This window comes from Sylvia atricapilla, chromosome 15, assembly GCF_009819655.1.
Source record: "Sylvia atricapilla isolate bSylAtr1 chromosome 15, bSylAtr1.pri, whole genome shotgun sequence".
In the NCBI taxonomy this organism is placed as follows: Eukaryota; Metazoa; Chordata; class Aves; order Passeriformes; family Sylviidae; genus Sylvia; species Sylvia atricapilla.
In genome coordinates, this window is record NC_089154.1 from 8667099 (window position 1) to 8682418 (window position 15320).

Here is a 15320-nt window from a genome sequence, read left to right on the forward strand (position 1 = left end):
TCTCCTGCTGCTGCCCCAGCAAAAAGGCAGTTACAGACACACCCATGGAGCCCACCAGGCTCCCTATGCCCACCAACTCCTGCCACTGCAGGGAAGCAGCTGGGCACAAGCCAACCCCTCATTCTGCTGACAGGATCCAGCCCCAGCTCTCTTCTCTATGTCAAGGCCTGAAGTTCCTGTCTGGGTCAAACCCAGACTCATGCATCTGTCAGGCACTGGGTGTTGGATTTGTAGATGGCTGTGAGGTCACTGATCCCTGCAGCACCCCATCAGCCTTACAGCATCTTAGAAAATTTTATTACTGTTTGCACAACCAAGGTGAAGTTTTTATGGTCTGGCTGTATCGTGACTCCCAGATCTCTGTAGAAACTGAAAAGGTGAAAACACCCTAGCAGTGAGAGCTTTGTGTCACTGAACACTCATGGCTGGTCTGGTGGCTGCTGGCCCTGGTTGCTCTTTGCCAGGACCCCGTACTTTCTGGATGCACTCGCCTTGGAAATCACTCACTCGTCCTGAAAACAGTGGCCATAAAAAGTCCTTGCCCTGCTATGGCTGCTTAATTTCCAACACAGACACTGTGAGGAGCAGAGACGAATTTCCTGCTCCAGTGACAGTGTGGAAAGTACCCAGGGACTGACCTGGCCAGGTCTGTGATGCCACCACCGCAGGCACCATGTGCTCCTCAGCACGGCTGTGGAGGTGCAGGCACCTGGCATCTCATCTTGTAGGGGTGACACGGTGTTTCTGTCAACCAGCAGGAAGAAACGCCGGGTTTATATTAAAAAGGCAACATCTGCTGTTTCCAAGGCTGGTTTCTATGGGAACGGGACATCAGAAGAGCAGAAATGCGGGGTGTGCTCTAAAATAACTGCCAGCTCCCGGGAGCATGTGGCCTCTGCTCGGCCCTTTCTGCTGCGGTGGCAGCTGGGTACAGCCACCTCTGGGCACTGAGGCAATGTGGAAGTGGGTCAGGAGGTGGGATGCTGTGGCCTTGATCCCTGCCGATCCTCAGCCTGTTCTCATCTAAATCCACCAGCAGAACAGCTCTGGTCCAGGCTGGCAGCTGGTGCCACCACGTTATCTGGCACAGCTTGGTACTGTGGCAGGGTCTGGTGAGGACCAGGTGGTGAGGATCACTCTCGTATCCACTCATGCAGGCCGTGGGTTGGCAGGAGTGTCTCCTTCCTCACTGACCTCCCTGGGGATGGCCAGGGTGTGTCCACACTCATGTACTCAGGAGACCCTTCCTCCTGCTGTGGTCAGATGCAGAGAGCAGGGAGAGGAATTGGATTGTTCTCCCAGAAGCTGGTGGTAGTTGCCTCTCTCTTCTCCCAGATCTTTGGCCCTGCCTCTTGGTGGGAAATTCAGTTTTGTATTGTAGTGCTTGAGGTCAGGTAGAAGCGTCTCCGGCAGGGATAATCCAGTGTGCTGCCCCTCCCTATCCTCCTGCGAGGCACCTTGGTGCCTCCAAGATCATCATCAACCTGTGACACTCAGCCCTCCCTTCCTGCCAAAGATGGGCCCAGAGATGGACTCTGGGTCCTGCCTCTGGTCATGGACATCTCAGGGCTGATCCAGGCATCACCTCCCAAAACAGGTTTTCTCTTTTGGGTTGGAAAAAAAAATCATGTTTTGGATGCCAGAGCCTGGAAAACCATTTTCGCTCTCCAATCTAGTAAGAACTTTTGTAACATAGCTTCTTCCTCCTCTCATCCTCCTGCAAATGAGAGGTCCAGTTCGAGTTTTATTGGAACACTTAAAAACTTGCAAAATATTTATTGGCAATAATGGAGTTTTCAGCCTTTGCATAGTGTTTGTGTTACCCAAGAGCTGCTTGACATTTTCCCAGCAGCAACCATAAGACCCGTGGGGGCAGTCAGGGGGACAGTTTGATTTTGAGGGTGTGGCGGGGCAAGCAGGATTTGGGATCTCTGAAAGGGCTACAGCCTGCTCCTGCCTGACCTGGAGCATTTGTACTCCTTAAAGTGAGCCACAGCTTGGATTCCCTTGGTTTGCTCTGGATTCCTTCAAGGGGGTGCATGACAAAGGTTTCTGCTTGGGGGTGGGGGGGCTTACTTGGGGGGTGTTTCAGATGCTGCCATGTGTGTGTGGGCCTCTGGGACCTGCTAAGGGATCCTTTGGCACAGCATGGAGGGTTCTGCTTGGCCACATGTGGACCAGAGGTCAGCTGGAGACATGGCACTTTGTGAGGTGCTTGAAGTCCCCATTGCTGCTATTCTTTTCCTGCTTGCTCTGGGTGGGGGTTCCGATGGACTTTTCAGGGCTGAAGCATAAGATCTCTTCTGCTTTTTCCCGACTGGAGAAAAATCCTCGAACACAGATGTCCCTGCTGTTGTGGAATCTGTCTCCTGTGCATGGAGTGGCAGAGACAGTGGGTTTTTTGTGCTCTGAGAACACATCTCAGTTTAGCATTGGGGCTGGGAACGTGCTTGCAAAGCCAGGAGAAGGCTCCTGGTTTTTAGGGTTGATCCTGGGAAGGTGTGTGCCTGGGCAGAAGAAGGCTCCTGGGTTTAGGGTTGGGGCTGGAAGGTGTGTGCCAAGGCTGGAGAAGGCTCCTGGAGAGCTCGAGGAGCTGGTGGCAAGGAGCAAGGTGAAGCAGGTGGGTGTTGCTGTGCCTGCAGCCCTGCGTGAGTCTCCGGTTACTCTTGCTGCAGCTCTGCTGCCACTGGAGCTGTGCTTGCTGTGTGCGTTCACCAGCACCAGGCTGGGTCAGCAACCTCCCCTCCTCATACTGTGGGACCCCGAAACCCCTGCTGGGGTTGCTGGGTGCCGGCTGCATGCGAGGAGCTGACACCATCTCAAGCAGTGCAGTGGAGCATCTGCAGGGCGTTGCTCGTGAGTTACGTGCCCATCCGTGTCCCTGTGGCAGCTTTCAGTGCTGCCAGGCTTTCGAGCACCGGCTCGGAGCTGAGCCCGGCAGCTGCCCGCTGTGATCCTGTCGGGATTTGCCGTGCTCAGACGCTGGCATTGCTCCGTGGGAGCTGCCGAGAGTCTGACAGTATGGGCAGGAGGCTGTGCTTGTGCCAGGGCTGCCCCTTCCTCTTCTCCGTGCTGCTCTGCAAGCTCAAAATCCCAGCAAGTCTTGTGGTGGGACAACAGTGCTCCTCAGGAAATGCCACTGCAAATGGAGACATAAACAACTTGAAGGGATGGTGTATGCTTCCCGAGAGGGGGAGGAGGTGGCGGGGGATCGTCCTCAAGCACCGACCTTCCCTTGTGCTTCCCTGCCCTTTTCTCATCCTTGCGTCTCCGAGCAGAGTTTCTGCTGGGAAAGCACGGCAGTGTTGCAGAACCAACCCTTCGCCCGGCAGGAGGTGGAGGCACAACTTGAAGTCTCCACCCATCCCGAAATAATGGGCTGCCAGAGGTTTGACAGCCTTCCTGGGGGTGGTGTTTGCACTTCTGTAACCCTGTGCTCCTGCAGCTCGAGGAAAGCTGTTCCTGTCTGCTGCTGGGAACGACCCAGGTCGGGTATTGAAACAGCAGCTTCCATCTCTGGGAACAGCATGCCAGAAACCAGGGGCTCTTACTCTTAGCAGAGGGAACACAATAGTTATTTTGCCCTATTTGGGGTTAAGCCAGCTACTGTGGCACTAGGCTGGAAGCAGAGAGCTGCCCTGGACTGGATGTGGGTGGGTTCCTGCTGCTCCTCCTACTGCTGGCTCCACTAGCACCTGGCACTCATGGCTCTCTCCTCTCCTCCAGGGTCCTGTGGAGCAGTGGTGGCAGCGCTGGACCCCTTCTGATGGGAGGATGGTTGTGCTCAGGCAGTTCAGGCTGCTGCTGTGGAAGAACTATATCCTGCAGGTAGGCTGGCACTCCACCCAGGGGCTGCTTCTGACACTGCCGAATGGGGGTATATCAGAGCTTGCCCAGCCTCTGGCTCCTCCAGGAAACCTCCTCCATGGACACAGGGCTGGGGAGGAGGAAAGGAGGAAAGCTGGGTTATTTGTGCACGTGGTGTCTTTTGTGCTGGGCTGTGTGACCTTATGTGCTATGTACTCAGTTCCTTGTCCCCAGCATCCCCCGCCTGCTCTCTGGCAATGAGCTCAGCTGCTGTTTCCCTGGAACAGGGTAACCCACACCCCACCCATGTGACAGTGGGGTTTTTTGAGCTTCTCATTGCACAACTTCTTCTGGAAGTGCTGGTGCCTCCAAAACCCACTGGAGCCCTGGGGTTTTTTCTTTCATTGCTTTCTCTCTTTCAGGAGCAGCTTTTTGGGGTCTTAAAGATATTAAACCCACTACCAGCCCATCTCCCACCATGGCAGCTGGGTGGTGCTGAGGGATTTGGGCACCTCAGGGCCAGCAGGTCCTGGCTGGTGCTGGCCAAAGCTGCAGCCCCTATAAGCAGCATGTGGGTGTTACTGGGCGGGTGCTGTGGCTCTGCTGGGACCAGGAGCCAGCCCTGGCAGAGTGTGGGGGCAGAGGAGGGAGCAGGAGTGGCTGCAGCCTGGCTTTACACTTTCAATTACCCGTCTGCAGTTCAGCACAGCGTTGCTGTAAAAATAAACCAAAGGAAGAGGGAAGTGCTGGCTGCACCCGGCCTTCCGGCAGGCACAGAACAGGGAGCAGGGCCTGGAGGGGATGAAAGGGACTGGCAGCAGGGCTGATTTGCAGCCAAGAGCATCCTCCATGCCCTCTGCAGGGGAAAAACATTGTTTTCTGGGTGTGCTCTGGGGTGGGCACACATCTCAGTGTGTTTTCCAAGACCACAAGCTGACTCAGGTCTACTGTGCTGGGATATAGCTAAAAGTCCTGTTCCTGATAAAGACACAGAGCTTGCAAGTCACCCCCACCCTGCTGTGAGGATGGATGCAGGCACACGTGGGCTCTCCGGAGCTGCTCTAGCCAGGCGAAGGTGGTGATTATGGATGAGTATCCCTGTCACCTCTGGAGCACAGCGCTTGAATGATTTCTGCCGCAAGGCTGGTGAATGTGTGTGAGCCTGCAAGTTCAGGGAGGCAGAGAACTGTTCTGGAGGCAGCCCAGGAGACAGGGAGAGGTTTAGTACCATAGTAAATCAGCAAGAGGCAGCTGGGCTGCCAGGGCTGCATTATAAACCCATCAGACATCTGCAGCGTTTGCTTTTATGAGCTTTGGGAAAGCTCCTTTTTCCCTGCTTGCCCAAAGCTGCTGCCTCTTGCCTGTGCTACTGGGGCTGGCTGTGGCTAGAGCAGACTGTTCCTCCCAAGGGAAGCCCCAAGAGGTGTTTTGGGCTTTGGCAGTGGGTGCTGAGAACCAGGGTGATGGTAGGCCCCATATCATCTCCTGACAAATTGTCCAAGATCCCATTCATCCTGGTTCCTGCAGGGCTGTCTCTCTTCCCAGGATGTCAAGGCTGTGTTCAGGGCTCCCTACCTGCCCCACTGGAGACTCTGCCCACCTGAGCCTGCCTACTGGCTGCTGGATAAAATCCAGTTGCTGAAACAGCAAAGTTGTGAGACTAAAGCTCTTGGTGCTCCTCTTTCCTAGTGGTGCTCCTCTTTCCAGCTTTGCAAAGGAGAGGTGGAAAATCCCCACGACTTGTGAAGCTCGCATTAGCCAGAGGCCTTAGAAAAGGTTAATGCTGCTGCTGCTGCTCCAGGCACGTGCTCCAAGTGAGCAGCCATGAACCCCAGTGGCCAGGGACATCTCTGAGCTGTCACTGCTGTGTGAGTGTGCTGTGTGAGGCTGAGTGTGCTGTGCTGCTCTTGAGCCTGGCCTGGGATGAAGGCAGCTTGGTTTGCAGGAGGAAATCACAGAATCCCAGAATGGTTTGGATTGGAAGGGAACATCCATCCACTGCCTTGCCATGGGCAGGGACACTTTCCACTAGACCAGGTTGCTCATATGACCACAGTTACCATGGGACACCAGTTTGAAATGCCAATTGACCTGGTTGGATGCTAATAAACCTGTGTTGGTGGGGGGTGTTACTAGTTAGAGGGCGTGATGCAGGAGAGGTAGCCCTGGGGGAATTGATGGATGAAGGTCCAGGGCTTGAATTAATTCTCCAGTTACTTGAACCTCAATTAAAAATATGAGCCAATGTGTGTAGTGCAGCAGTGGCTTGGGCATGCCCATAGGTGAGCTTGCTGTGCTGTAGCCATCCTGTAGCCAGAGGCTCTGCTGGGCCCCGTCCTGGGATGCAGATCCCACATCCAGCTGCCTGGAGCAACTCAGCTCCAGCAGGAAAAGTTGCACTGGTTCCAGCAGTGTTGCTGCATGTGGCAGAGCCCCAGGGCACAGGAAAGAAGCAAAGGACCAGCCTTGGTCATTTGACCCAGCAGCATGGTGAGGAAGGCTCTGATGGAGGCTGGTTTGAGCTGGAGCAATGCTTAGGGTAGGGGACACTTTGGCTGGAGAGTCCTCAAGGATGTGGGAACCAGCACAGTGTCATTCCTGGCCTCTGGAAAAACCCAGGTTGTGAAACCTTGTGGAATGTAAAAATGCTATTGCTCCTTGGTGTTCTCATGCCCCAAACCTCGTGACTGTGCTCGTCTACCTTCTGTGTTTGCGTCTTCTTTTTTATCTCTTGAGAAGAGAGGGTGTACTATATATGGATAGGTATCTGTGTATAGATACATACCTATGGTAGATATCTAGATGTCTGTATATATAGATACATAAAATATTTTATATCCTTTTGCCCATGTTTGTGTCTTTCTCCTGCCCTGCAGAAGCGGCAGATCCTGGTGACAGTGATCGAGGTGTGCCTGCCGCTGCTCTTCGCGGCCATCCTGATCGCGCTGCGGCACCGTGTGCACTCGGTCAGCCACCCCAACGCCACCCTCTATCCCAACGAGTCTCTGGATGACCTGCCCAGCTTCTTCTCCTCTCAGCATGCCAGCAACCCCTGGGAGCTGGCTTATGTCCCCTCCAACAGCAGCGCCGTCCGGAGCATCGCCGAGGCGGTGGAGAGAGCTCTGCCCATCAATATCAGAGGTGAGCAGGGCTGGGGCTGCCCCTCACACCCCAGAAATTGGTGGGAATCCTTACTTGGAGCAGCCTGGCCCAGTGGAATGTGTCCCTGCCCATGGCAGGGTCTTGAAGCTGGATGGTCTTCCATGTCCCTTCCAGCCCAAACTGTTCTGTGACTGATTCTAAATCCTCATGCTCCTGGAACACCATTTTTTCCTGAATTTCAAGGCTATAGTTCAATTTATTTTTTATTTTTTTTCCACTAAGATGACCGGATTTTGGGTTGCTTTTTGGTCTCATTTTATTACAGTTTCCATCTAGAAAAATATCACCCTAAAACAGTTAAAGAAGGTGGCACTGCTTCCCTGTGAAAGAGTATTTTTGTAAATCTTTTGGCACAGAAAATTTTAGCACTTGGTGTTCCAAACTATTACGATTTTCTGTGGGAAAGTTGACTCCTACTCTCAAGGAGGAAGAATGTCTGCATACACAGGGCAGCATCCTGTGCAACTCCCCCGTGTCTGACAGCAGGCACGGCACATCCCTCCTGTCATGGACCCAACGATGCTCCTGGTGATGGCTGAGCACCAATGCATGCTGCATTGCTGTGCTCCATCCCTGCATCTCCCTGTTTTCCCCTGCACAGCTCAGGGCTTCCCCTCGGAGCGGGACTTCGAGGAGTACGTCAGGCTGGACAACCGCTCGGGCAACGTCCTGGCCGCCGTCGTGTTCCGGCACCATTTCCCGCACAGCTCGGCCCCGCTGCCCCTCCAGGTGAGCCAGGGGAAGGTGGGGACAGCATCCCCCACCCAGCTGCCATCCGGGTGTCACCGCTGTCTGTCCCACCCACCTCGACCCTCCGTGTGCTCCTTGCAGGTGGAGTATGAGCTGCGCTTCAAGTACAGCCCGAGGAATGCGCCACGGAGCGAGCAGACGGGGCTGAACCCCAACCTGGACAGGGACTGGCACACCAGTTACCTCTTCCCGCTCTTCCAGCTGCCCGGGCCCCGGGAGGCCAAGTTTGCTGATGGGGGGACACCAGGTGAGCACGGCTGAGGACATGAGGTCACCTTCCTACAGCACCTGGCATGCTCTGAGCTTTTAAATAAATAGGTTCATTTAAAAGAAGTAATTAAATTCTGTTAGTTGTTATGAAGTATTGATTTATATTTATGCCAGCATTGAATTTGTATCTGTATAAAGGCAAGCAATTAAATATGTGTTTATTATAAGCATATATTTATTTTATATAAATAGGCAAACTATTAAATATTTATATCGATATTAAAAATTGTAAATTTACATCTAAATCTTTATGAATACATAAATAGTTAATTGGTTACATGTTTGTATATGTTTATACTCAGTTTTATGCAATTTAACAAATAATAGCACAATTTTAAATTAACATTTAAATAATAGTATTAACTATAGAGCTTCTTAATATTTATTTATATATTAAGTCATATGTCTTTATTTTGTTGAATTATTATTTATTACTGAGATATAATTGGACTATATTTACAATTTTGTTATATTCCTTATAGCTATCCTTTATTTAAATTTTATCCTGTGACTTCATGGGCACTGCTTGGCCTCTGGGCACCTCTGCTGAGCTGAGTTGGATAAGAATAAATTCCAATTTGAATGAATAATTTTAAAATTTAATTCTTTTCCCATTTCGATTTTTAATGGAAATTTTATTTCACAATCCAAACTGCCCAGTGTTTAGTGTACTGCTTAAGTACTTGAAAAGTAAATAGAGCAGTTCTGTGGTTTGAGGTATTTAAGGGCAGCCAAACCACTGGCAGAGCAGGAGCCAGCAGGGACATTGTTGAAGCTGGTGCTGGCTTAGGACTGGATTTTTGGGAACTTCTGTGGTGGCAAAGGCAATATTTCCCTCAGTGGGATTTCTCCCTCTATGTTCCATTGCAATGTCCGGGGAGAGTGAGGGCGAGGAAGTGGGTGAACAGGTTTTGCTCACAGTGTGTAAATAAAGCAGAACCCCAGAGTGTTTGCTTAGTACCTGAGTTAATATCAAACAAAGTTCCCAATCTCATAATTCCACTTTTATCTTCTCTCTCTGTGGGTCATTTTAGCCGACTCACGTTCAAAATGTTCATTTGGGATTTTGTAAGAGAACTTAAGCTCCTATTCAGGTAACACTTGGCAGCAATTCCACTTAAAAATAAACGATTTTAAGTTTATTTTGTTATCTAAAGCTGTGTCAAGAGAGCTTTAGATTGAATATTAGGAGAAGTCCTTCCCCAGAGGGTGCTGGGGCACTGCCCAGGCTCCCCAGGGAATGGGCATGGCCCCAAGGCTGCCAGAGCTTCAAAAGCCTTTGGACAATGCTCTCAGGGATGCACAGGGTGGGATTGTTGGGGTGTCTGTGCAGGGCCTGGGGTTGGACTCATGATCCTTGTGGGTCCCTTCCCACTTGGGAGATGCTGTTGGGAAAATAAAATATTTTCAGTGTTTTCCAATGCGCAAAAATGTAAGCGACATGTGTGAGTCACAGGATGTACTTTTTCTCACTGCTACCTGTGTAGTGTTGTTTATTCTTTTGGTTTACAAAGAAAAAGAGGTGAAACGCAAGCCCAGTGACTTGTGGTGAGTGATGGTGACAGAGAAGCTCCCCATTACAAAATCACAGCCATGCTGCAGGACAGCAACCATGAAGAGAGTTTTCCTGGCAGTTCCTTCGAAATGATGGTTGTGCAAGATACCGGTTTGGTCTAGTGGAAGGTGTCCCTGCCCATGGCAGGATGTGGAACAAGATAAACTTTAGGTCCCTTCCAGCCCAAACCAGCGATTCCGTGAATTTGCTGTGGTTTTCAATCCTTCCGCAGTCCCCTGTCACAGTGATGCTCATATTGCTTTTCCTCTGCACTCCAATTTTAGTCCCTGTTCTTCTTCCCATGCAATCCTTCCCACAAAGCTGTTTGTCCCTCCAAAGCTCAGACACATCTCTATTCCCGATGGCTCTTGCCGTGCAGGTTATCTCCGGGAGGGATTCCTGGCAGTGCAGCATGCAGTGGACAGGGCCATCATGCAATACCATGCCAGTGCCAGCTCTGCCAGCCTGCTGGAGAACATCACTGTGGTGGTGCAGCGCTTCCCCTTCCCAGCCTATGTCAACGACCTCTTCCTGCTGGCCATCCAGAACCAGCTGCCACTGCTGCTCATGCTCAGCTTCACCTACACCTCGCTCAACATCGTCCGCGCCGTCGTCCACGAGAAGGAGAAGAAGCTGAAGGTGAGCCCTGGGATGTGCTCCTCTCCCCCTGGGGCCTTTCCCAATGGATGATACCTTTAGATTAGGAACAAAATCCCTGCTAAATGTAGGGCCAGTGAGCATGAGGTGAGGATGGCAGCGGATTAGCAAGCCCCAGGGAAGTGTTGCTAACCCTGCTGCCATGAGGAGGCTGGGCTCTCCTGGCTGTGCAACCCGGGGGTGCTGGACCACAGGGGTGGTGTTTCTCCTGGGCTGGGAGAGAGGGCAATGTGGGTTCCTGAGTTTGTGGATTCAAGAGTTCAGCCTGTTGGAAGGAAGATTTTTGCCTTTTGCGTTGTGCATGTACTGTGGGAACACCTGGAGTTCAGCTGCATGGTTACAACAGCAGGGTTTGGCTTTCCCCAGATGTTGGGTGTCCTGCCCTGTGCTGGGTGGCCCCGGTAGCACCACTGGCACCCTATCTGGGTTTGGGCTCAGCTCAGCTCTCTGGGGACTGCTGCAGTCATGGCAGCCCTTGTTTGGCAATGTGGGGGACACCATGCCATGCTCGTAGCTGTGCAGGACCACTCTGGTGATCCCTGAGGCTGCCATCTCTTGGCTTGTGTCACAAGGCAAAGCCACCTCTGCCTTGTCCCAGCCGTGCCTGGGGAGAGTAGGTGCAGCCCTAGGTGACACTGTGACCTCCCACAGGAGTACATGCACATGATGGGCCTCAGCAACTGGTTGCACTGGAGTGCCTGGTTCCTCATGTTCTTCCTCTTCCTCCTGGTGTCCGTGTTCTTCGTCACTGTGCTCTTCTGTGTCAAGGTGAGCGTCTGTCCCCAGGCCATGAGCTGTGGGGCAAGGCATGGGGATGACAGGGCTGCTCTACCATGGGACTGTCCTGGTGTCCCAGGGCTCCTCCAAAGCCTGGAGTTTGGGTTTCCCAGACTGAGATGGGCAGTGCTGCCCCGCAGTTGTATTCATGGCAGGGTGACTCCCCAGGGAGGGAGGTGGGGATTGGAGCCCCAGGGACAGTGCATGCAGAGCAGGACCACTCTGCTCCCACAGCCTCTGGAGGGCCTCAAGCTCTCCCCTCTGGATGTGCCCACATCAGGAGAAACAGGAGGGGGCTGTCTGGGTGCTGATCGGGGTGTCCCCTGCCCCTTAGACCCTGCATCACACGAGAGCAATCTGTATTTCCTCCCTCTGGAGTGGTCTGGGAATTTCTGGGTGTTCTCACTCATCTCACTCATTTGTCTCCAATACTTGGAGAACATCAAGTCTGTGCTGCTAAAGCCATGGCTGGCTCCAGCAGCTCTGGGCTTCACAAGATTTTCTTGGCAGGTGAGCGAACAGGGAGCGGTGCTCACCAACAGTGACCCCACCCTGGTGTTCACCTTCCTTGCCATTTTCTCCATCTCCTCCATCTCCTTCAACTTCATGGTGAGCACCTTCTTCTCACGAGGTGAGTCTCTCCCCACACTGCCTCCTTTTCTTATTGACCACTTAAGACTTGGGCATTTCTTCCCATTTTTGGCTGCATTTTCCACGGATTGTGTAGAAAGGGGTGTGGATACTGTTGCTTCCCAAACCAGAGCAGGTCCAAGGGCTGGAGCCCCTCTACTCTGGGTTTAGGCTGGGAGAGCTGGGGCTGTTCACCTAGAGAAGAAAAGGCTCCAGGAACACCTCAGAGCCCTTTCCAGGGCCTAAAGGAGAGCTGGAGAGGGACTTGAGACGAGGGCTGTGTAGGGGTTTCAGGTTCGACAATTTCGATATCTGAGTCAGGGCACCAATTAGTGTAGTGGTTTGAGTGCCCACTAGAATTATTTACTCTTTTCCTGCTGTGAGATAGAGTTAGGAGAAAAAGCAAAGCAGGCTCAAACTTAAAAGTGTATAAAGAAAGGGCCTGGAGGACAGGATGAGGGGGAATGGCTTCCCACTGCCAGAGGACAGGGCAGGGATAGGTGAGATATGGGAAGGAATTCTTGGCTGTGAGGGTGCTGAGGCCGTGGCACAGGGTGCCCAGAGAAGCTGTGGCTGCCTCATTCCTGGCAGTGCTCAAGACCAGGCTGGATGGGGTTTGGAGCAGTCTAGTCCAGTGGAAAGTGTCCTTCCCATGGCAGGGTGTGGGACAAGGTGGTCTTTAGTGTCCCCTCCAACCCAGACCATTCCCTGGAACCATGACCTGCTCCTGTCTTAGGGCCTCATCTGTCTGGCTTACCCCAGACTCTGCTCTGGGATGGGCAGGAGGCTCCTGCAGCTGCCCCCCATGAGGTCAGGGTTGGTGTCAGGATCCTGCCTTGCTGTGGGATGTTGGCATGTCCTGCCCTCACATAACCATGCTTTGTGCACAAATCTAGAATGTCCCTGGATGGGAAGCTGGTGAGGAGTGATGGGTGGCATCACCCTGACATTTTCCCTCCTGTTTTTCCTTGTGCTGGCAGCAAATGTTGCGGCTGCTGCTGGCGGCTTCCTCTACTTCTTCTCCTACATCCCCTACTTCTTCATCTCGCCCCGCTACGACCTAATGTCCCACAGCCAGAAGCTGGCATCCTGCCTCATCTCCAACGTGGCCATGGCCATGGGGGCACAGCTCATCGGCATGTTTGAAGGGAAAGGTGAGCAGGGCCATCTGTTCCTGGGAGAGGAGCATCCTCTTCCTGTCTGCCTGACTTTGTGGTGGGGTGGGACTGGCTTGGTGGAAAGACATCAGGGAGAAGAAGCACTTACCTTCTTCTTACTAGAGCTGATTGCTCTCATACCAGGGCTCTCCTAACTTGTCCCTGTGCCCCTGATCTGTGCAAAATGCCATCCTCACTTTCATTACTAAAGGAATTCTGTTCTAATGCCTGGGAACAGTTGCATTTCCTCCTTCAAAATATATATCTTAAATTTGAAAGAGTCTGCCGTTGGTTCGAGCAGAGCCATGCATTTAGTAAGTGTGGTGGTAGCTTGGTGGCTGTAGTGATGGAGGGATGATGCCGCAGAAGGGATTGTTTCTTCCCAGGCAGTGGCAGAGAATGGCATGGAAGGAGCATGGCAAGGTGGGGAGCCTTGAGGTGTCAGTGCCTCTTTTCCCTCCATCTGCAGAGGATCATAGAGCTGTGCAGGTGCTCCTGGTTATGGAGCAGTGAGCTGGCAGAGGGGCTGCTCTCTGCCAGTCCTGGACAAGATGGATCCCACCTGGGGATGCAGAGGTAGCAGTGTTCCGTGTGCCTCACAGGGACTGGCATCCAGTGGAGGGACCTCATGAAGCCTGTCAGCGTGGATGACAACTTCACCTTGGCCCAGGTGTTGGGGATGCTGCTCCTGGACTCGGTGCTCTATGGTGTGGTGGCCTGGTATGTGGAGGCCGTCTTCCCTGGGGAGTATGGTGTGCCACAGCCCTGGTACTTCTTCCTCACGGTGAGCACTGCTTACACCCCTGCCCTGGGCTTAAGGAGTGTCACTTGGGACAGTCACCACTTCCGTGCCATGCAGCAGGCCAGTTTGATGGGCTAGGGTGGCACCATCTGGCCAACAAAATCACAGGGCCTGCAGCATGTCCTCACTAAAGGCTGATGCGGCTGTAGGGTTTTACTGTGGATGAAAGTTGTGTTTGCTTTAAATTTCTCTGAAGCACTTCCTGGCATGCAGGGTGTTCTTAAATGTCTCCAGGCCCAAACAAAGGCATTGGAGAGAAACCTCAGGTGGGAGCAGCCAGATCCAGCTATTTGACACCCCTGAGTGCTGCCGTGCAGGCAGGCATGTGACCTGTGTGTCCCACTGCCAGCCGCCACATGCCAGGGGCTGGGTGACAACTGTCACCTCATCAGCTGAGTCGCCCTCACTCTGCCAAGCCAAGCCCTTGGCATCACCCTCAGCAGCTGCAGCTGCAGTGAGCACTGTGGCTCCATGGCTGCAGAGAGGATATGTTCTATTTGGATATTGGAGATGGATCCTTTGTTACTTGATAGAGAGGCTTATCTAAATTCTCATCCCAGAGTGGCTTCACTTCAGCGTCTCACTCCCTCCTGCAGTCAGACCAGAGAAACTGAGATGTGGCCATTGACAAAAGCTGATTTTGCATCCAGGAGTTACTGAATTGTTATTCCCACTGGCATTTAAGGTCCCAAAGAGTTAGTTTCATTCCTAGAGAGCCAGGTCAACAAAAAGGAGCTGTTACTGCAGCAGCTGGACCCCAGTCTGTATTTAGAGTTTCTCAGATGTTTTGGAGGGGGTGGTCATCCATGGGCGCTCCTGGGCAGGATCATTCTGCCTGGGTGATTTTGCTTCTCAGTGGAATTTTTTCAATGGAGATGAAGATGGGGAAAAGCTGCTGTGTAATCACAGGCAGTCCTGCTGTAAGGGAGAGATGGAGGAAGGCCAGAGGGCAGGAAGAGGTGTTCCATCATGTCAGCCCTGCCTGCTGAAGATGTTCTGGTTGGTAATTCCCAGGCCAAGGAGAGCAGTCTGGGATATCTTTGGGAGGTGTGCGTGGGAGGAAGAGGGTGGCCAAGGCTGGGAAGAGATGGGCTCTGCCTGTGCCTCATTTCTACCTCTCCCCTCCTCCATCAGCCCTCATACTGGTGTGGGCGGCCCAGGACTGTTGTGGGGAAAGAGAAAGAGGAGGAGGAGGACCCCGAGAAAGCCCTGAAGAGTCAGTACATTGAGGAGGAACCAGCTGACCTCGTGTCAGGCATCAAAATAAAGCACCTGTCCAAGGTACTGACTGCCCAGCAGGGCACAAACACACTGTAATGTTGGTTTTGTAAAATCTGTTGCCTGCAGACAGCTTGTGTATCCTTGTGCTGCCCTAGGGCTGGGTATGGCTCTTCCCCAGAGCTGGCTGCATTTTGTGGTGGGATGAAGTGCTGGGTATTTAGAGGTGCAGTGACATCTGTATTTAACTTACTGACATCTGAATTTAAGCTGAATTAGACCCACTGGCTACTGCTAACACCCTGTGAGCATTCTGGGCTTTGCCTGCTGGGTAGAGCTGAGGCACGTGGCTGAAGTGCAGCACCAACTCGTGGATGTGATCTCCACAGGTCTTTAAAGTGGGAAACAAGACAAAAGAGGCAGTGAAGGACCTGACGGTGAACATGTACGAAGGGCAGATCACGGTCCTGTTGGGACACAATGGTGCTGGGAAGACCACCACTCTGTCCATGCTCACAGGTAGGAGCATCCTGCT

The 15320-nt window shown here is 52.6% G+C and overlaps 1 protein-coding gene across 1 annotated transcript in view; it reads left to right on the top strand.

Annotated features, from left to right (window-relative positions):
* Window positions 1-15320, top strand: part of ABCA3 (ATP binding cassette subfamily A member 3) — a 32071-nt gene that overhangs the window by 1195 nt on the left and 15556 nt on the right. Inside the window, exons 2-12 of the mRNA XM_066330007.1 lie at window positions 3727-3828; window positions 6684-6948; window positions 7571-7698; window positions 7801-7966; window positions 9924-10183; window positions 10853-10969; window positions 11489-11609; window positions 12589-12762; window positions 13368-13549; window positions 14702-14848; window positions 15175-15304. Coding sequence (XP_066186104.1) covers window positions 3775-3828; window positions 6684-6948; window positions 7571-7698; window positions 7801-7966; window positions 9924-10183; window positions 10853-10969; window positions 11489-11609; window positions 12589-12762; window positions 13368-13549; window positions 14702-14848; window positions 15175-15304 — 1744 coding nt within the window. The 5' untranslated portion in view covers window positions 3727-3774. The remainder of the gene's footprint in view (window positions 1-3726; window positions 3829-6683; window positions 6949-7570; window positions 7699-7800; window positions 7967-9923; window positions 10184-10852; window positions 10970-11488; window positions 11610-12588; window positions 12763-13367; window positions 13550-14701; window positions 14849-15174; window positions 15305-15320) is intronic.